Source organism: Terrapene carolina, unplaced genomic scaffold (assembly GCF_002925995.2).
Source record: "Terrapene carolina triunguis isolate 2854851 unplaced genomic scaffold, T_m_triunguis-2.0 Scaffold93, whole genome shotgun sequence".
Taxonomy (NCBI): domain Eukaryota; kingdom Metazoa; phylum Chordata; order Testudines; family Emydidae; genus Terrapene; species Terrapene triunguis.
This window is the reverse complement of record NW_020664444.1, coordinates 8,601,797-8,622,989: the sequence shown is the minus strand read 5'-3', so window position 1 is coordinate 8,622,989 and position 21,193 is coordinate 8,601,797. Positions and strand designations below refer to the sequence as shown.

At 38.2% G+C, this 21,193-nt stretch overlaps 1 protein-coding gene across 1 annotated transcript in view; it reads right to left on the bottom strand.

Moving 5' to 3' along the window:
- SMURF1 (SMAD specific E3 ubiquitin protein ligase 1) overlaps window positions 1-13,111 on the bottom strand; it is a 41,829-nt gene extending 28,718 nt beyond the window's left edge. Inside the window, exon 1 of the mRNA XM_026650763.1 lies at window positions 13,012-13,111. Within this exon, the coding sequence (XP_026506548.1) occupies window positions 13,012-13,111 (100 nt within the window). The remainder of the gene's footprint in view (window positions 1-13,011) is intronic.
- Between the last annotated feature and the right edge of the window lie 8,082 nt (window positions 13,112-21,193).

Below are 21,193 nucleotides of genomic sequence, written 5' to 3'. Positions count from 1 at the left end.
CTACCCTCCTACTGAACCCCAGCTTACTCTACCTCAATCTGCCAGCAAATTCCACTCTTGTAGGCAAAGGTATTTTTACATATAATAAAATAAGATAAAAGAGGAAGAAAAAAAAAGCACACACTGCAATAGCACTCAAGGGGTCTCCAATGCAATATCTTTTTGCCCTAGATATAAGACAAGACCACACCCAAGGGAACAAAGCCAAAAAAGCATCCAATTATCCATGACCTTCTTGAAGATCCACAAATCAGACATTATTTGCCTCTCCCCAATTCTACAGAAAAAGAATAGCAGAGTACGCAGAAATGAAGGAAGTAAGGGAAGGAAAGACTTTGGTCTGACTATCTCCACTTCTATAAGGTCCTCTTCTGTTCAAGACTCCAATCTTAATTCTACTGTTCAATAGGACCTTTTCAGTATCCAGTCTCAATTCAAAGGAGTTGTCCAATATTCATTAAACTTCTATATCAGGCTAGGAAGCATAACCACTGACTGTCAAATATTAACTTTAATATCTTCAAGATATTTAAGTGTTACTTAAGGTGTGTGAGAGAGAAAGTAGGCTAGCTATACCAGTGTTCAATTTATGTATCACTAACCACTTGTTGAGAAGGTCCCCTCTATATCAGGATGAGACTTCTGGACACAAGTAGCAGGATGCTTGTATCATGCTTATGCCATCACTCTGCCTATCAACATCTCTCCTCATCTCTTTCCCACCCTGCCGCTAACGGGTTCCCATTCTACATAAAATCAGCCCTAGGAATGTGGGGTCAGACACAGGCACCTTCACCTTGGCTAAGCTAGACTTGGGAGGTAGTTGTAACAAGAGTGTGGGAAAAACAATCTTGGCACACCTCTGCTGAGACCCTTTCAGCTTCCTGGGAGCAGCTCTGCGCTGGGAGCAATGCCACCAGCATCTGCCTTCAGCTAGGAAGTGGAGTAAGAGGCTGTCAAAGAGCAAATGTGATCGAAAACAATACTGCATTAAATTCATAAATGTATAACCAAATGAAACTGTCCAGACTAGCTTGCTATTCAACCTGAATGAACTGCAAAAATAAACCATTCATTTTTACATCCTTTGTAGCAACAGGTAAAGAATTTTTTTAAATACAATTATCATAACAGTGTCTCTTTAAATTGGGTGCTAGATCACAGGAATCTTCTTCCATAACTTCCCCCCCCCCCCCGACCAAACAATGAAAAATCTGCAGGTCTGTAAAGTATTGTACTCGAAAGAATACTGATGACACAATTTGAAATAAAATAGGATTACAGAATCAGAGTCAGTTACTACATGAGCACTTACAGAGCAAAATTTAATTTTCTTCTACTGCTGGGGTTGATTTGAGAAAAAAGGAGGAAACAAGCAGAAAAAAGTGAATATGGGAAAAATTAGAGTCAGAAATGTTAGACTGTTAGTTGAAATTTCTAATTTAAAAAAATCCCTTTAAAGTATGGAATTGTTCAGCCTCTCACCCCACTTCTCACCATCAATATGAAAGCTTATTGGAGAAGTTAAAGCCCTATACTCAATCTCATTGTTAAATTAATATTTTCAGACTGACCCAAGTTTTGTGGTGTTTTCTTACAGCTACCTTCTCCAGAGCTTCTGAATAAAAGCCACTGCAGTTCCTGACTACTGGAAAATTAGATTCTCTGTTTAATGTTTTATCTTTGCCACTGGCTTTTGGTCTACTGTAGTAGAGTATTACTGCCAATTTTAGTACTGCAGTCTGTAAAATTCTCACTTTTAGATAAAGCTATTATTCACTCTAGTAACACAAAAATCCTGCCCCAAAACAGTCAGTGCTCCAAAAACACCTTTATGAAGCAGTCTTGGCAGCCAGCATCCCTGAGCTGTGCCCCTGGCTTCATTCCACTATTTGCGCACTAAAGTCACTGAAGCAAAAATGCTTTTAACTGCCCTATCAATGGTTCACTTAAAAAAACCCTCAGATTTCTAAAACCAAGTAAACAAACAAGGGACAAAGGCACTTGATAGGGGACTGGAACAGGAAGTGGTACTGGTGATTGAGGAGAAGGCTTTCCTCCTCCAGGCTGTGTTTATGCCAGACTTTTTCTTAAAGTGCACTACCACCAGTTAAACTCTTCTGGCAGGGTGCACGATGGTAGACTAGCCATTAGCATCGTACTGCCAGAGCACTATATACCACTTGTAAACAAATATCTCACTGCATTTGCTGCAAAAATATTGGGGGTGTTCACCCTGGCATGCTGGTCATTTACATTATGCCTTCCAAATAGCTTCCCCTCACCTTGTTACAACAAAAAGAACAGTTCTTAGTATTGCGGTAGGCAGAGATACTCTGAACTCTTTGCCACTGAATTGTAGGAGAACTTGTTGGTCCTTTCTGGGCACGTGGAAGGAATTGTGGGAAGATACTGCAGGACTAGATGCACACCAGAGCATCTAGTCCAGGGGTCTCAAACTCAAATGACCACGAGGGCCACATGAGGACTACTGCATTGCCCGAGGGCCGCATCACTGACACCCCCCCTCGCTGCCTCTGGCCCTGTCCCCACTCCACCCCTTCCATTAGGCCCCGTCCCACCTCTTCCCACCCCTTCCCCGCCCCATTCCAACCCCTTCCCCGAAGTCCCCACCCCAACGCTGCCCCCAGGGGGTGCAGAAAGGGTGCAGGGTGCCGCGGCAGGGGCTCAAGGCAGGGAGTTGAGGTGCAGGAGGTGTGCAGGGTGCAGCATGGGGCTCAGGGCAGGGAGTTGGGGTGCGGGATGTGGCAGGGGCTCAAGGCAGGGGATTGGGGTGCAGGAGGGGTTCAGGGTGCAAGCTCCAGCCCAGCGCCACTTATCTAGAGCGGCTCTGGGGTGGCAGCAGCGCGCACCGGGGCCAGGGCAGGCTCCCTGCCCTGGCCCCGCGCTGCTCCGTTCCAGGAAGCAGCTGGAACCCTGTCCCTGCAGCCCCTGGGGGAGGGGGAGGGGCTCAGGGTTCCGAGCATGTGCTGCTCTTGCCGCTCCTCCAGGTACCTCCCACGAAGCTCCCATTGGCCGCGGTTCCCTGTTCCTGACCAATGGGAGCTGCAGGGGGCGGTGCCTGGAAGGAGGCAATGCAGGAGCCCTCTGCCTCCTTCCCCCTCCCCCCAGCCTGAAGGGGCGTGCTGCCAGCTGCTTCAGAGAGTTGCGCGGGGCTCGCAGCGCCACAGGGGGCAATCCCGGGGGTAGGCAGAGGGGCGGGGGGGAGGGGGCACGGGGAGCTTGGTGGGCCACATGCAAGAGCCCCGCGGGCCGCATGTTTGAGACCCCTGATCTAGTCTGTATCCAGACTACAGAGTGGTTGTGTTAGAAATTGACAAGTTGTGTTCACTTGAGTTTTAACTTATACCCCTTCTCAGGCCAGCCAACTTGAGTTAAAAGGAGCACTGCATTCAAGTCAGGGCTTTTTGTGTGTGGATGGGATTCTAATTAGGAGCAACACTTAAATTACTTGAGTTAACTTTGCAGTGAAGACAAGTCCTCTGAGAATGATCAGCTCTTCCTGTACAGAAAGAGGGGCGGTCTCATTGTAAGATGTCTGCAGAGCTACGTTTTGGTCATCTTTGTGCTTTCATCAGGTATTATAGTTGATTATCTTTGTTTGTATAAATGCACTTTCAATTACTGCATTCCAAGAGGTGTTTAACTCTCCGCATTCTCAGTCAGAGGCATTAATCCAGATTGGTGGACATAAGGGTGCAGAAAAGATTTTGACTTGAAAATATTTACACATCTGACACCAGTCTTGACTTTCCCTCCCTAATCATAGGTAAAGTTAGTTAACACAGAATAGGAACTTTAACAGGTCATTTCTATTAAAAGCATTAAAGATTTTACGGCTCAAGTTTTTTAATTCTTATTTATAAATGTCTACTTTGAAAGTTTACTCCTCTCTTCCCATAAGGAAAAGTGGGAAACAGGAAGTCCTAGATGCAAAATAACTGACACATTGTAATGAATGTTACTGTATACCACACAAGGACATCCAGCTGCAATGTAGTTTACATTTAGATGTGGTCTACATTACAAACTTATGGTATAACTACTTCGTTTAGGGGGCGTGGAAAATCTACTACCCTGAGCGACAGAGTTATACCAACTGAAATTCTGACAGACAGTGCTATGTTGATGGGAGGGCTTTTCCCATCAACACAGCTACCACCTCTTGGGGAAGCGGAATACCTACATCAATACCTACCATTGGCATAGGTAGCATCTTCACTAAGTGCTATAGCAGCACTATGTGTAGACAAGCCCTCAGTGTATCTGAGATCAGGTCTACACTATAAGCTTTTGCTGGCATAGCTATGTTGGTCAGGGGTAGGGTGACCAGACAGAAAACGTGAAAAATCGGGACGGGGTGGGGGGTAATAAGAGCCTATATAAGAAAGAGACCACAAAATCGGGACTGTCCCAATAAAATCGGGACATCTGGTCACCCTAGTCGGGGGTGAGACAAGGTATGAGCTCTGACCAACATAACTGCATCAACAAAAGCCCCTAGTGTACACAGTTATACTGGCAAAACTGTGCTTTTGCCGGTACATGCTCCATCCACACTAGGAGCACTTTGCCAGTATAGCTATACCAGCAAAACGCCCAATGTAGACTGGCCCAAGACACAGAAATTATAATAATAATAGTAATACCTCCACTAGTGCCTCCAGAGTTCACATGGTATGCAACTTGCAAACAAAGGAATCAGCGGCGACCTATTTATGAAGGAGAATTTTTTTGGCACTACTATGCAATAGTGCAACCAAATGCTATACTATTTATAAATTCTGTCTTAAGGGCTATTTTCCAAATTGCTGTTTTTCTACCCCTAAAAAGGGCAGTTTAAAAATAACTACAAACAGCAGTGTGTTCTGTTATTCAAAGCTAAAATGCAGAGGGGAAAAGAACAAGTTTTCTGAGAGGGCAGCATAAAAGGACAAAGTATTTTAAGTGTTAAAAATTAGACAGCAGCAGCCCAACACATGCGGCATTAAATCCCACAGTACAGTGGCACAAGATTAAAAACCTTAGATGAATCTGTTAAATGAAATCCCTTCTCATCCAAATGGTTCAGTGTATTTTCTGTGGAAAATATTCTGAATACCACCAGCAACCCTCCCTATACTGCCTCTGAGAATGATTCTTCTTGCTGTTCCTATTCTGTGTGCATGCCCTTAAGAGAGACTTCACGGCAGACAAATGTGTTTTGATTTCCCACCACTAGGCAACACATGAAGAAATCTAAGTGTGTTTTTTTCCAGGTTGGCAATCATTTACGTTTGATGGGGTATGGAAGGAGAAATAGTTTAATAGAAAATGAATATTGCTGAAGGCACCACGTGTATAAAAACAGAGTTTCTAAGACTAACCACATTATTGTACCAAAATACACCATTATATTTGCAATTTGAAGTTAAATTGTTACCACAAAGCCCAAGGCATCCATTCTATTCTCCTCTTCCTTTATTTTTGTTTTTATATTTTGATCATAATTTTAAGTGAATTTCTGAATTTTTTTTTTTTTTTTTTTTAATTCAGAGTCAACTTTGCACTTCAGGTTCTGAAAGATTTCAGAGGGTTGTGTGTATTTAACTTTTCAAAAATCAAATACTTGGGTCTCTGATATTTAAAATCCAGAGAACAGAGGCAAACTGAAAACCTGTACAGATGTCCATGCAATAACTCATCAGAATATTTTGCAAACATCACATGACTGACCTGCATTAATGATAGAGAATAGTATTATAATGCCGACACAGTTTGCTAGTCAGCAAAGAACAGGCTTCAGTGGAAATACAAGCCATATCCTGACATTTCACTCCACCTTAACTAAAACTAGAACTCAACTGGGCTACAGGACTGAATCAATACATTATCCTTTACATTCCTATGAAGTATTCTCTTAATTAACTGCCAAAGGAAGAGTTACTAGATTTAAGATATTTAGGTCTTTTTATGCAGCCCTTTTATGTGGGCTGCAGTAGGGTTCAAAGTATTTTTTTTTTCTGGGTTGAAACTCACTACATATCCATCTACAAACAGTAGGCACCTCTGAAGAGAGATTCAAAACACACACCAGGAGCGAGTGTGAGCATTTTTATTAAGCAATAGCTAACAATTAAAAGTGCATTAAAAAACTAGTTGGAAAAGAATACTAACAGGTTGGTCCTACATAAGCATAAAAAGAACTTGCAAATAGGAGAGTTCTCTCCATTTATGTTAATTTCAACATGACATTACCACAAAGGGAACCATATTGTCTCTCAAATTCCTGATATTAAAAAAACCAAAACACTACGGCAGTGACCAGCAATAAACGTGATTAAAATCTGCATCTGTACATCCTGTGTACGTGGAAGGGTTGGCTAGCTTTCCAAACTTTCGGAAATATTTTAACCTTTACTAAGGAAAAATATAGGGCTAAATGGTGGGGCGAGGCTGATTGCAGGGATTTATAGAAGGAATTTATAGAAGGACTAACGTGTGCAGGGGAACAGAATTGGGCCTTTGTGCATATGTGGTGAATTACAGAAATGGGGAAGAGAATAAATTGGGGGGCATGTGAAAGAGTTCTAGAATTAATTATGTGGGAGCGAGGAAGGTTAACTGGTGTTGAATTAAATCAATTTTATTTATTCGAACATATGCAAATTTAATTTTGTCAGGAGATATTAGCAGGTATGGAAATTTTTTTAAATATTAACTTCTCCATCTGTCCCCTCCTCTACCCACCCATAATTAGTGCCCGATCCAACCCTTATCTACTAACCTAAATATTTCTTTAAATGCCTCTAAAATTCTAGCTAGTGTATCACTTAACCAAGGATCCTCCTGTGTCCCCAACACAACATAGCCACTGTCACCCTGTGTCCTCCCCTCCACCTCTGCACCAAGAACCCTCCCACTCCCACTGCACAATGAATTTCTGTTACAGAATAAGTAAAGAAGTCTGAAATGCCTTGTGAGGGCAGCCACAACTCCCCCTCCTGGAAGCAGATCAGTTTTTGAAAGTAGGAATTTCCCTTGGTTCCTGTTCACCAGCCGTACTTGTTTAGCCTCTATGTTCAATTCCTACCCATTACCTACTCCTCTTATTCAGTCACCTTCTTATCTATATGTTCCCCCCCAACAGTCTCCCAGCCTCACAAAACAAATTAAGACAATTTAGATCTTTAATAGCAATTTTTAGCCACAGATCTCAAAGCACTTTTCAGTCTTATCAGTATTCCGATTTTACAGATGGGTAAATGGCAGAGCAGGGAACTGTCCCCAGATCTCCCAATTCCCAGTTCAGTGCCATATTCATTGGACTACACTGCCTCCCTTGACATTTCAGGGGAATACAGCCACATATTCCCACTGCATGGTATACTATTCTCAATCTTCTCCTAAGTAATGCATCCACCAGAACCACAACAAAAGTGAAAACAAAATAAGTCAAATTTTTCTTCCCTCTTTTCTAACAAATGTTTCCAACAAATCTGATTGAGTGAATTCTTTATGAAATGCCCACAAATTATCTTTCAACGATCTGAGAATATATTATGCTCTCATTACCCCATTGTATTCCGTCACAGTCTGGATACAATATGTATTTTGAGAAGTGAACAACTGAGAGACTGGTTAGAATACCTTTTTTTTTTTTTTTTTTTTTTTTTAAGTGATGTATATACAGGGAATAAAGTTCAGAAAATGAAGTGCAAAAATCCTAAACGCAACTTTATAGATGAGAATTTAAACAAAAATCAGGAAATTCAAAGCTACAATTCAAATAAGAGCTGTAACAATATTCCCTTTCATATATGCAGGATATTTCTGTTTATGCTGTTAATTTTATGCCCTAATGTAGAAGCAATGCATCCACGTTACAGTTGCTGTGGTAACCACAATTTTGGATTTCTTGTGAGTTTTATTTCTTAAACCATAACATTATATTCATTTCCATTCAATATTTTTTTTTAAAAGAGAAATTCTCTGTTGACTAGCAATGATTATCTGAATGGTTCGCACATATCTGATCACACTCTGAAAAAGATATTGATGTGCAGAGCTCCACACCATTGTCATAAAATTAAAAATTTGTTGGAAGGTCAAGTGTTGAAAATTATGTGCTGCATGTGTGCTTCAAATAACATCAAAATCTTTGAGAAATAAACCCATGATGAAGTTCTAAAATTAGCTGTTTCAGTTATCCAAGTACTAAAAAAATTCTTAAAGCATGAAAATACCAAGCGCACACAGCAAGTCTGAGGTAGAGCTGGTAATCAAACTCAGGAGTTCTGACTCTTGCCCCATATCTTAACATTATACTCTACTCCCAGCCTTTGCTGAACAGCAAAAAAATATATAATACTCCAAAAAGTAAGCATCTGACAACAGCATCTTTAATCATAACTTCACCAATATGCATTTGATTTTTACAAATACCAGAGGTGCGGCAGTGAATGGTTAATTCAATATAAAATTTGAGATCTGAACACAATACGGGTACCGATTTTAGCTATTAAAATTGTCTTTAGGTTCACCCTTTAAACATAGTTCTTTCCGATTTATGAAAAGACTGAAGCTACATCTTGAAATGACATTGGGATCCTGTACGTGTGTGGAACAGGAAGGAACAATGCTAACAATGATGCAAAGGCCATTTATCAATTTGTACTAACTTTTAATATTAGGAAGGTAGGACTATTTGGTTTCTTTTAAAAATGATGCAAATAGTCAGTTAGGTATGTTATATGAATGTGCTTTAATTACCCATCTGTTAATGCTATCAGTATTCATTCAAATTATTTAAGATTTTTGGCGGAGTACAGAACCACCTAAACAAAAGGGCTGCCAACTGCAGACAGCATTCATTTCCTAACACATCAAACCCACAAGAATATTTAGGCAAAAAAAATTCTTAATTAGTAAATATATAGATGGGAGCCTGGATTTCCCCCCCATAATTTTCCAGGAAATCAAACATTCCACAAATACAAACTCTAGCCTTAAACTACTCATCCACTTCTGAATGATTATCAACAAAACTGTACAGTGAAATTCATGCAGGACATAAATGGACTTTCTAAGGACACGAGACAGAGGAAAAGAACCCCAAGTGAAGATCCAAAAAATTTTCTTCCAAAATTACTTTGGAATTGCTTTGTATATACTTAGCAGGAAAGTGGTTACAGAATACTCAGATAATTTAGATAGCTATTTACTGGTTCAATGAATTTAGGATAATATTCAACCTCCTCTTTCACAAGTTTGAAAGCTCTTCAAATGTCTCAAAAATGGATTTTCTTTAAAAATATATATTTTTATAAAACGTGTGTAGAGCAGATCATTTGAGTGCTAATTCAAATATGTAATGGTCTTCTGAAAACCTACATATTAGTTATAAAATGCACCATTTGGGATCTTGCTCTTTTACCAGATGCGCTCTGTTCTCCCTTTTGAAAGCGAAGGGCTCAGCCAGCCACTCTACTAGTATAATTATGTTTTTGTGACCAATTTGTGAAACACAAATGACAAGGGTAGAGTCATTTTCACACAGCTGCTTTTTTTTTTTTTCCCTTAACAAATATCCATGTGTCAACCAAGTTTGAGAGTCCTTACAAAGAAACATCTTTCTTTGTCCCTTCGTATACTGGGAAAACTTGGACGGCTATATCCCATACTGCCTCAGTAGGAGATAAACTACCCACAAAACACATACATGCTGAGTGGCTCCAGCAACACATCACGCTATATACTTTAGGATGCCTTACTACACTTACAGCTAAGAGGAGGGAGGATCAGCCAAACTGATTAAATAGACAAAATTTGGGGGGGGGGGGGTAGAGAGTATTGTCCACAGAGCAAAACACATTTGAAATGGTGACAGAAAGAGAACCACATGCCAGCTTATATAAAACTCTGGCAAGGGCAAAACATGGTTAGCCATTATACTTATTAACCAAGTATTATCTTTGACCCTGTTTCCCCCCCACACACAGTTAAGCGCCAAATAATTTATCTCATCAGTAAAAAGATAGCAAAAACCTGACTGGTCATAGGCTTCAAGTGTCCTGCAGTGGAAAGCGGAAGCCTCTGCATTGAAGCTGTTGAGAAAGTTTATTTAAATACAACAAGGCAACAGGCCAACAGTGACATTATATTATTCCCAAATGGCCAAAGCTCTAAAACATCCATCCAAATGGCAAGCATTTTTTTGCCATTTCAATCCTGAAATCTTCATAAAAAAGCATTTTGCATTTCAGCCAAACAATGCTTGGGATTTATAGCCCTTCACATAGACTATATTAATCTCCAAAGACTACTTCCAATTTTAGATGCTATTTAATTTACTTAAAGATCATACCAAAAGCGACAAGGACATGATTCAGAATTCCATATATATTAAAAATCAATTATGTGAAGTTAAATTTTATTTTTCAAATAAATGGAATAAGACAACAAAAAATCAGGGTATTGATTCAACATAAGATACAAGAGCAAAAGTATTTAAATGAAAATAAGCCTATCTGGAATTTTTATGGACAATACATTTTTTTGGTACAGATAAGTGTCTGGTTTTCATCAAATGCTCAACAGGAATGTTTGCAAGAGCTTAAAAACAAACAATGTTATTTCAAAAATGTATGCAGTTAAACCATGTGTAAGCTGTAAACTATGCAAACTGCTAGTTCATCCCATGAGAGTTTAAATGTATCACTATGAAAGATTTTAGTTAAACAACTTGCATGGAACATTGTCTTAAAGTAAAAATACAGGCATGCCTTCAGTCAAAGCTTGGCACTCAGCTGAGCAGATCTAACAAAAGCTGCTATGTAATGCACTGTGTAAAGGCAGCTAGCAATTGGCTTCTGCTGAAACTATGTATCACTTCAGATGATGGACTCAAGAGCCACCAGAAAGAAAAAAGCTTTTATAAGAACAACATTTAACTGGGAGAAGCAAAGAGTAAACTTAATTCTGCTAAAAGGTACAACTATAAAGTAAGAGAGGAGTAAATTGACCCAACAGCAAGTGAAAGTCCACAGGATAGCTGCTATTTAAATAGACTGAAACCAACACACACTCTTGTAGATTCAATTAATGACCTGGAACCAACAGGGATATTCCAACTTTCAATTACAAGCAATTCTTTTGATGGCAACTAATACTAGCCAAGGTACTTCTATAACCATCATAACCACAGTATCCTAGCACCCCCTTTCCCTAAATTCTTTTAAATCACTAAATCCATTCAAATGAAGGATTTCCAGTACCAAACATCAATTTAGGAAACTTCACTCTGTAAAATATCAGACACAAAAATTTTAAGGCCAGATTTTGAATATGTCTAAACATGAACCAGTAAGCCAGTAGTTTACATCTCCAGCAGTTAAACTGACACCAACTAATTATTGGAACTAAGGGTTACGCTTTAAAATAAAATTATAAAATAAAGTCTCTTAAATTAATCTGACATTACTACTGGAGCGGCCTCTAAATAAATACATACTGAAGTACTTTTCAAGACGTCCACAGTCCATGTTCTCCTTTTTTTAAACGTATAGGATTTATTTTGCTTTTACTTACTATTGTGTATTGGTATTAATACTGCAGCCTCCATTTTTATATTGAGTACCTTAAGCAACCGGTGGTCTGGGATTTCCCCCCATTTCCTAGAGTATAGAGCTGGCTTTCACATTTATATTTTAGTAAGAAAGCTATGGCGAAAAGATGGCTTTTACTTTTCCATCTAAAATGTAGTAAGACTACTTGTGTCAATCCTTGTGATAGAGAGAATTCCAAAGCTATGGGCCCCACTGCCAAGGCAACTCTGTTCCCTGCTTCCACAAATTTCAGCCTTGTTATTAACAGTTCCATTGTTCCTGATGGATACAGCTGTCTGGGTAAGCATGACAACAAGGGGGACAATTTTTGAGGTAACCAAGCCCCAGCCCATCGAAGGTTATAAATATCAAGATCAGGACATTAAAGCCAGTATTCAATGGGGAGCTAAGCGTGTCCAAAAGATGAGGGTGATGTGTTCATATTGATCTGGGCTACTTAGCAGGTGGACAGCCATTAGTTGAACCAGCTGGAATTTTTTCATCAATGTTATTTTCATTCTTTGGTACAGTGTGTTGCCATAGTCAAGCCAAGGGTAACAAATGTGTGGATGACCACACATCCAAAGGATGGGGCATGGCCTCTTGGCCAGTAGTAGATGGAAGAAGTTATTTTTGGCAGCTGATGCTAACTGGTAATCCAGTATCACTAAAGAATCCAAAAGGAACCTAAAGCTGCATACCACCATGGAACGCTGAGACTAATGTCATGGTGCTGGCTAGTTCTTCAAAAGCATTTCCCTTCCCCCGCCAGGCATCAAGGCACTGATACTGCTTAGACACTAACAGCTAGACGGGGTACTGTTAGTTTTCAATATGGAGAAAATAACTAAAACTGTATCCAGTATGTATATTTCCCATGAGCATAACTTCATTTCACAACTATATGAGTGACCTACCTTGAATTCCTGTTATATTTATTTTGAGTTGACAGTTATGTCATATGTCATTAGAAAGAATTCCCCCAGATTAGTAATAAGGTCTTAGATTTTACCTAGGACCGTATCAAGGTATTAATGACATTCACATTTAAGACCTTCATATACAAGATTTGCCTATCCGCTAGATTAGTTTAAAAGATTTATCTATAATTCTAAAGATTTTAGATTGATTACCTACTTTTTGATGCACAGCTAGTTACTATACGTGAGATCCTGATGAATAGTTTCAACCCCTGCTGATACTGAAAGATCAGCTTTTTAGCACAGATATACTGCCTTCCCTTCTATGTAGCCCATTCTAAAACACTCAGCCAAGCAAAGTGAGCCTGCCACATGAAGTTATTGCAGCATAAACACCCAAAAGTCATTCTAAACACCATTTGGATTCCTTCCTGTAGGAAAATAAGTACTAAAAATGGAGAGAGTCATTTTCATTCATTACTCACATCTGACCACGTCTACATCACAAATGAAGCTGTGCTTGAAATCCAATATCACTGTTCCCTCCAGGACCCTTCCAACTGTGGCTGCACATAGTTTAGCCATTTGTGCAATAGACACAGTCAAACCCCATTTAATACTGGATCCAGGAAGTGAGATACTGCTCTATAGTCACATTGCCACTGCAGCTAGACAGAGAAGGATCTAAACACTAAAACTCTGCCGATTCTGTACACTGGCACCAGACAGAACACCTAAAGTATCAGATTAGCGGTCAAACATCTATTAATCAATTTTGGTTTTTATTAATACTCCTTTATAGCCACATTATTTCTATCAGATATAGAAAACAAGGCATAATTTTCTTAAGCCATTCCCAGAAGATTATAAAAAGGCACAGCCAAATCTGAAGACTAAGGCCTATATTTTCCAAACTTAAGTATCTAAAGTTGCACAACAAAATCTATTTTTAAGTAATTGCTCTGATTTTCAGAAGTGCATTGGGCACTTGTAACTCCCACCTATTTCAACAGAAACTACAGGCGCCAAGTTTTTTTTGGTTTTGTTTTGTTTTTGGTAAATCAGACCTATTACCTAAACACCTAAATATGGAGTTAGGTGCTTGATTTTAGGAATTCAAATTTGGAAGTTCTAGCATAAGGGCGCAATTTATTTCTCAAGTCTGGGGAGGTAAGGAACAGAAATTTTCTGCAATGAGACAAACATGAGATTCTTAGCACCAGCTTTGATTTTTAATATAAGAAGTCTATCGATTAAAATATTACTCGTAATTGAATCATTAGAAAATTTCAACTGTCAAATTCTGAGATTTATACACAAACTATTATACATCCTCTCCATTTATTGGTCCAAATTACTGTAGTTCAGCACAAAGAGCTTAAAACTCTTATTCCCATTACTATTTGGACATCTATAGTTTTCTAAAGATCGCCACTAAAGCCTTCTCGCTTAGAGCTGAAAATGCATAGAAAGTATGGAACAAGTTGTCTATAGTATTTATTTTAAATCAAATTTCTCATTCATCCCCCAATTCCTGATCCTTTTGCAGAGTCTATTAATCCTAATATTAAAATCACTATTCTCTATTAGATAACAGCAGCTAACCTGTTGTAGGAAATACCCCTATATAATGCCGTTTTCACTGGATTAATATCAAAGTTTCTAATATCTGGTAAACAATTAAAACACTTTTGGTTTAGAAGTAAGCAATTTTTTACTTGGCTATTGTAAGAATAAGGCAGTAGTGTGCACATAGAGATTTGTGTTTTCTTGTTAGACAAAAATTAAAGGAAGCGTACACATATACGCTCTATAGTCTATCTCAGCGATTCATGTGTTGCTGACTTAGACATGCTGGGGCCCGGGGCCAAAGCTCAAGCCCAAGTTGAAGGGCTTCAGCCCTGGGCATCAGGACTAAGGTTAGAGGCCCCCTGTCTGGGGCTGAAGCCTTTGGGCTTTGGCCTCCAGGCCTAGGGCAGTGCGGCTTTGGCTTTGCCCCCTCCACCCAGGGTGACGGGGCTTGGGCAGGCTCAGGCTTCGGTGCCCTCTCCTGGGGTCCTGTAGAAATTTTTGTTGTCAGAAGGGGGTCGCGGTGCAATGAAGTTTGAGAACCCCTGGTCTATCTAATCACATATCAGTCATACAAAGGGTAAATCCCTGAAAGCACTTTGGTTTAGGTTATATAAATGCTTGATGAACCAAGTTACTGTACATCAATGCTTGTCTAGTTTCCAAACAGTAAATGAGATGCATTTCCTGGTGTGGAAGACACACGTGACTATTTCTGTGCCTGAGGAAATGTGGGTCAATAAGCATGCATCCTACTGCTGAATTTGCAGACTCTCCAGAGACTAGCAACAATGTGACTCAGGAACACTAGACTGTCTGCAGGCACATACTGTACACATATTAATGAGATTACCACTATTCTGTTCTAATGCTGTTCACACTACACTAACGCATACCTAGCACTCATTTGTAATACATATTGGTAAGTTGTGTGTAAACAAGGTACTATGGACAGAGGAGGCAAGCTGAAACATTTTGGACAGAATACTCTAAGCAGTTGGAGCCAGAGAGTGATAAGCCATTCTTCCCCAAATATTTTCATTTGTCTACCCAAGAAATTGTCTGGCAGCATGAGATTAACTAGTCATTTACCTCACAGAACACCCTGGTGACCATTTCCTCCAAGCATGATTTTACAATTAGCATCAAAGGCTTTGCAGTCTCACATCATATCAATGTCATTCTTCACTTATAGTCACAAAACTATTATCCTCGCTTTATTTTAAATATATTTTGTTTACTTTAATAATTTTAAAAAAGCCTAGTTCTTGTGCAAGCTAAATATACAAAACAAGAAAAACATCTGAATAGCACCAAATTAAGATTTTATGAAAAGGCTTTTATTTAGAATAAAGCCGTATCAGCCAGTGTTACTCTCTTGTTCTACTAATTATATAGGACAGCATCTATTTAAGCAGCCAAGTTAATGACTTCAAATTTGATCAATAGTCCCTGTTTGTACAGCATAGCACTACTAGCAGTCACCAGGGATGAACCAAATCTACCAACTGAGATACAATGGGAATAAGAGAAATGTGTTCAGAGTAAGAAGCAGATCATATTTTCCATGTTTGCAGTTACAAAGATTCCCGCTCACCTCTCATTTTAGAAGATTGATCAAGATTATTCCATTGTCTATGAACATTACAGAATTGACACAAGTAAACTATGTCTCTTGTATGCATAAAATATTTATCCTTATTATTCTGCTCACAACCTACTTGTGAGTTTAGTGAACTCAAGCATAATTTACAGCATGGATACAGAATGATTCCAATCTGTATCCTATACCACACAGCTATGTTAAATATTTAAGTTTGTTTTCAGCTCATGCTCTGCAGGACATGACAATTCCCTGGCATCAGAGAAACACTGTAAGCCCTTGGACCATAAGCATTAGGTTGTCCTTATCTTCACTGAGCCAACCGTGAAACGGCACTTAAAGCTATTAGGCTACATACTGGAATGGAATCTGGAAAGACTAGAAAAATCCTCTTAGAAGCAGATGGAGAAGGATAAGTGTCACTGCCTAAACTTTCTATCAAAAGATGCTAGAAATTTTTTACTTAAGGACTGACTGCAAACCAAAAAACAAAATGTCAATCCAGTTCAGGATGAAAGCAATAGATTTTTATAGTATTATATACAAAGCTTTCTAGCTAAACTTTTCAACCTATGCCATAATTATTTGCACTGCAAAGCTAGTTTATTAGCTTACTTTTCCATGTGCATAATTATTACAATATTATGACTTTCTGGATACAGCTTGGCAGCTGAGATCACACTTCTGCACTAACAGGATACCACCATTTAACTGACCTCAATCAAATCTATATGTACAATGAATGAGAACCTGAAGAGAGAACTACTGCTTTAATGTAGTATTAGGATTGAGATCTTAAAGACATAAAATTGAGAACATTTAGAGTTACTGCTATTAGTAAATTGTTCTTATATCCAAAATCAGTGTTCAATGAATGAACAAATTATAATCCCAGTACTACTTTGAAATGCTCATCTGGAAGGTGATAAATAATTGCAATGTAGCTCAATGAAAATATACCAAAGCTGCCTCCACCCTGCAAAAATATGGAACTTTTAGGTCCAAAGAGAAGGTGCAATATTTTCAGAGATTACATAATATTAATTTTGCTGTGTTTTCCATGGGAAAGAACGTTAACAGAGTCAAACTATGCTATGATTTGAACTAAACGCTTATAATTAATATTCTTAGAAGTTAACTGAGAAAACCTGTTCAGTGAAAAACCAAGGATTTTTTTAAACTGGCTGACCAAGTAAACATATTATATTTCACATGGAGGATTAACATATACAATGCTAATATTCTAGGTCAGATTAAATTAAATGTGAGGAAAGTATTTGCTTGGGTTTGATTTTAACATTCCTCTAACTAGATATTTCATTTACCTCCACAATACTCCATTAAAACAGAGGCAGTCCCAATGAAAAGTTCAAATTAGAGAGAAACAGAATTACAAAAACATCAACATATAGTTCATGCTACATCCCTGGAGACAGTGACTGCTACAATGCAGAGTATGGAGACGCTCAGAACGATGGGTTTCCTCATTATACTTTCAACCTACGGAATGTACTTGCACTTGTTATGACAGCTTTACTATACATATTCTATCATTTTAAAAATTACACTAGTAACAGAATAATTTTGAATTGTTCTTTTCCACAGAACAATCCAAGATATTCAATCCTAACCTACTGCTTCAGTTCATGTTATATTCATAGTTCTCATACCCTCAAATGTCTGATTTCTAACCCAAACATCTAAAACAAAGGTCATACCTATTTAAAACATGTAACACTAAAACTGAAAGGATGAAAAAAGCCGAATCAGGCAAAATTCAGTAGACAACCGATAAAAATTTAACTTCTGTATACAACATTCAAAAAGTATGAAACATTGTTCCACTCCTTATTAGGAACACACACAGAACACTTCAAAATGAAATAATATTGTGTTTAAAAAAGCACAAGCTATCCTAAACTACTGCAGAATGGTAGAAATTTGATGCATTGTTTTGAATGTGAACAAGTGAGATCTTTTAACGCACTTTGCAAAGGTAAAAAAAAAATTAATATTTGAAGGACGTAGTGAGAAAAGGTAAATTAAATAGTATTCTACCAAGACAACAAAGAGGAGTGTCTCAATGTCATGTCAAAACTGTTCACCTGAAGTAAGTAGGAAGTTTTCCTAGTGACGGCTATCAATTTCTGCAAAGTCAAAGCTTACATTTAAAACATTAAGTTTCTATCCCTTCTGGTTATGAACACAGCAGTTAGGCTACCTTCTGAAGTCTGCAGACAAATAGCTCTAGAGCACCTCTGCTCTTGCTTACAGCATTGCCAAACTGAGGAAGAGTGCAATCTGACCAGAACTGCCTTTTTTCACTGCTGCTATACAGAACTAATGAATACCTATAAAACTGACAGGTATCAGCTCCTGTTCTCTGGATGAGTCAGGCTGGCCAAAAGTCTTGTTGGCCAAAAGTATCTACTGATTCTCTGGACCACTTTTTCCAGCATCCTACATCTAGACTCCATGGTCCTAAAAAGAAAATCAGACTCATGACCAGGTGTGGGACTTCCAACATGATTCTTTCCATTGTTACAACCATAAAAAGAGCACCACTGAGGCATCTGAAACCATAACAGTCTTATTTAACAATTAACCGCCACCTGCTGATTGACAGCTGCGTGAGTGCAGAAAAATTCCAGGAAACAAGTAGGTCATTTTGGTTTTACTTGGTACGCAGATTAGTACAGTGAAGCTCATCTGTCAAAATGTACAGAGCCTTTGGATCAATCTCACAAATAAGTATTCCAATAACATTTATATCATTTCACACCTCCCCAAATGAATAGTAATTCTTTCCTTTGGTCTCCCAAAAGTCTGAAGCTTTTTCTGTATACAACATTTGTATGCTTAGTAGCTTGAAATAATAAAGAAGTGGTACTATTTTCTCTGAAATTTTGTTTTATTCCCTCCCTTTTACACCATCCCCAATCAGCTAGGAATAATTCTCAAATCTGTTCTAGTTCAGCTTGGAAGTAGAGCTCACAGGCTTGATAAGCATGCAGAACAGGAAATGCTTTGAATTGCAGACTACTTAGAACACTTATTTTCCCAAGCAAGTTTTTACAAATTCAGTTTGATGGGTGGTTTTATAATTTTTAATTCCCACTAAAGCATATCCAAACACTATCGCTAGACAAGTCAAAGAAGAATGAGAATCACTATTCCAAAAGTCCTGCAATAGATGAGGCAAGAAGGTTACTACCAGCAAGTGGAGAGAGTAGACAGGAGAATTACAACAACTCAGATTATGTTTCTTGCCCATATTTTTATTTTTATATACACACACAGAGAGATCTAAACAATACTTATTGAATAAAAAGTGTTACGTTTATACAACATTCAGGTTTTAAATTGAAGTCAAGAAATGGAAAAAATATGCTTCTCAATGTAACATTAATTTGCCCCTATTGCCATAACACTTTAAATTACTAGTTACTGTTAAATGTATACTTCACTACACAGTATGCATGTGTACGTTAATCTTGCAAAGAAAACTATCATTTTCTGATATGCTTTTACATTTGTAAACTTAATGTTACATTAATAAAGGTTTTGGTTTGCATTTAACTTCTGAATTTAAGAAAAAAACTCCCCCACACATTACCCAGTAAATGCTTCATGCCAGTACTAAATTTCACACCTGAATTGAATAAAGTGATGAAAGAAGGACAAATATATACCTTTGCTGCCTGATGGCATCATGGTCCAGGGGATAGGGAATGGACTGGGTTTCAAAAGAACTGGGTTCCATTCCTAGTTCTGTCACTGATTTAGCTGGGCAATCTCACATAAATTACCCCTTTTACCATTTCACATATCTGTACCTCAGTACTCATCTGTAAATTGGGGATAACAATCATTTGTTAAGCTTTTTGAAATATAAAGGAGATAAGAACCATTGCTGTTTGGTAGTAGAGAATTTTAAGTCTAGGTTAACCAAGCAACGGTATATCACTTCACATAGTGGAGGTGCTCTTCCTAATGGAAAGAGGTTTTTTAAAATCAAGATCACAAAATTTTCAGAAAATTTCACAAATCCAGAAAATTGTGGCACGTTGCTATTTTTGCACCCATCAATTTCTTCTTTCCCTGATGCTAAAGTATTTGAGGAGTCTGTTATTTCAATAAGACATTTACAAACAATGAGAGTGTGCATAATTTGAAAATTAGTGATAGAGAATTGCCTGTTAAAAACAACCACCTTAAACAGCTAGGTTGACCTTATTTGTGGCCATCTTAAAGAAAAGAGGGACACTGCTGATATTTCAGCTATTGTCTAAAAATGCCAAAGTCAATGCTACTTCAAGAACCCAACAAAACTGGCAAACTTTCAATAAGAGGTTAACATCACAACACAAGCCTGTGTTCACATCCCTGGTCAGAAGAAAACAGTTCAGATTCTTAGCCTTGGTCTACACTCAAAAAGAGTTAGATCAACTTAGCTACATTGCTCAGTGCCATGAAAAATGTCATGCCCTGTGTGACGCAGTTTGGTTGACCTAACCTCCACTGTAGACATTGCTAGGTCGACGGAAGAATGCTTCCGTCAACCTAGCTACCACCTCATATGGAGGTAGATTAACTACATCAATGGAAAAATCCCTTCCATTGATGTAGGAAGCACTACACTGATGCTGCAGCTGCACTACTATAGTGTAGACAGTCTCTTGTTAAACAGGGCTTCTCCATTATTCTTAAAATAATTTCTTTTAACAATCAGGTATTCATTATCCCTGAATCTGACACACATTTGAAGTACATGTATAAAACTGGAGTTCTGCATTGTAAACTTGAGTGTAAAGTCATATACTGATGTTTCCAAAGACTTCCAAAGAATATTTTTCTAAGAAGATGTATTCAAAAAAGCTATTAACACTAATCATTGAAGAATGAAGTTACATAATTTTCAGTTAGAGTGCAGCATCAAGTCCATTTAAAAAACTGTTATATACACTGATTAATCAAAAACACACAAATATAAATTTACCAAAAACTTTCTCATTATGATTATCTTTGGGCCGAGAAGCAAGCATAAGAGGTTTCAACCCAAAGTATAGTGATCACTGTGAAGCATATAAATTACATAGCTGGATTAAGTACTACGGCGCATGTGTGATTATGCATATAAAACTTCTATTGACTTAGTAAATGTAGCACAAGCCATGTACAGTACATTTAGCTCTTCATGCGCATTTAAAAATCTGGACTTTTTAGACTTTGCACTTTCAGTATAACAATTAGAAATGTTCGTTTCACAAAATGCTCTCTTTTCAAAAAGCTTTTTGGGTAGTATTTGCCATGGGTTAATAGTAAATATAATAGTATCAATCAAAGGGGCATAGAGTTTTCAACCCATCATACTTATGAGCATGGTACATTTACTGGATGCAAGCCAGGCACCATTCAGCATCTGAAAAAATATCAATTCAGCTTTACATTAACAGTCATCTTGAGTACAAAGTGAATCAAATGCCAGCTGGCTA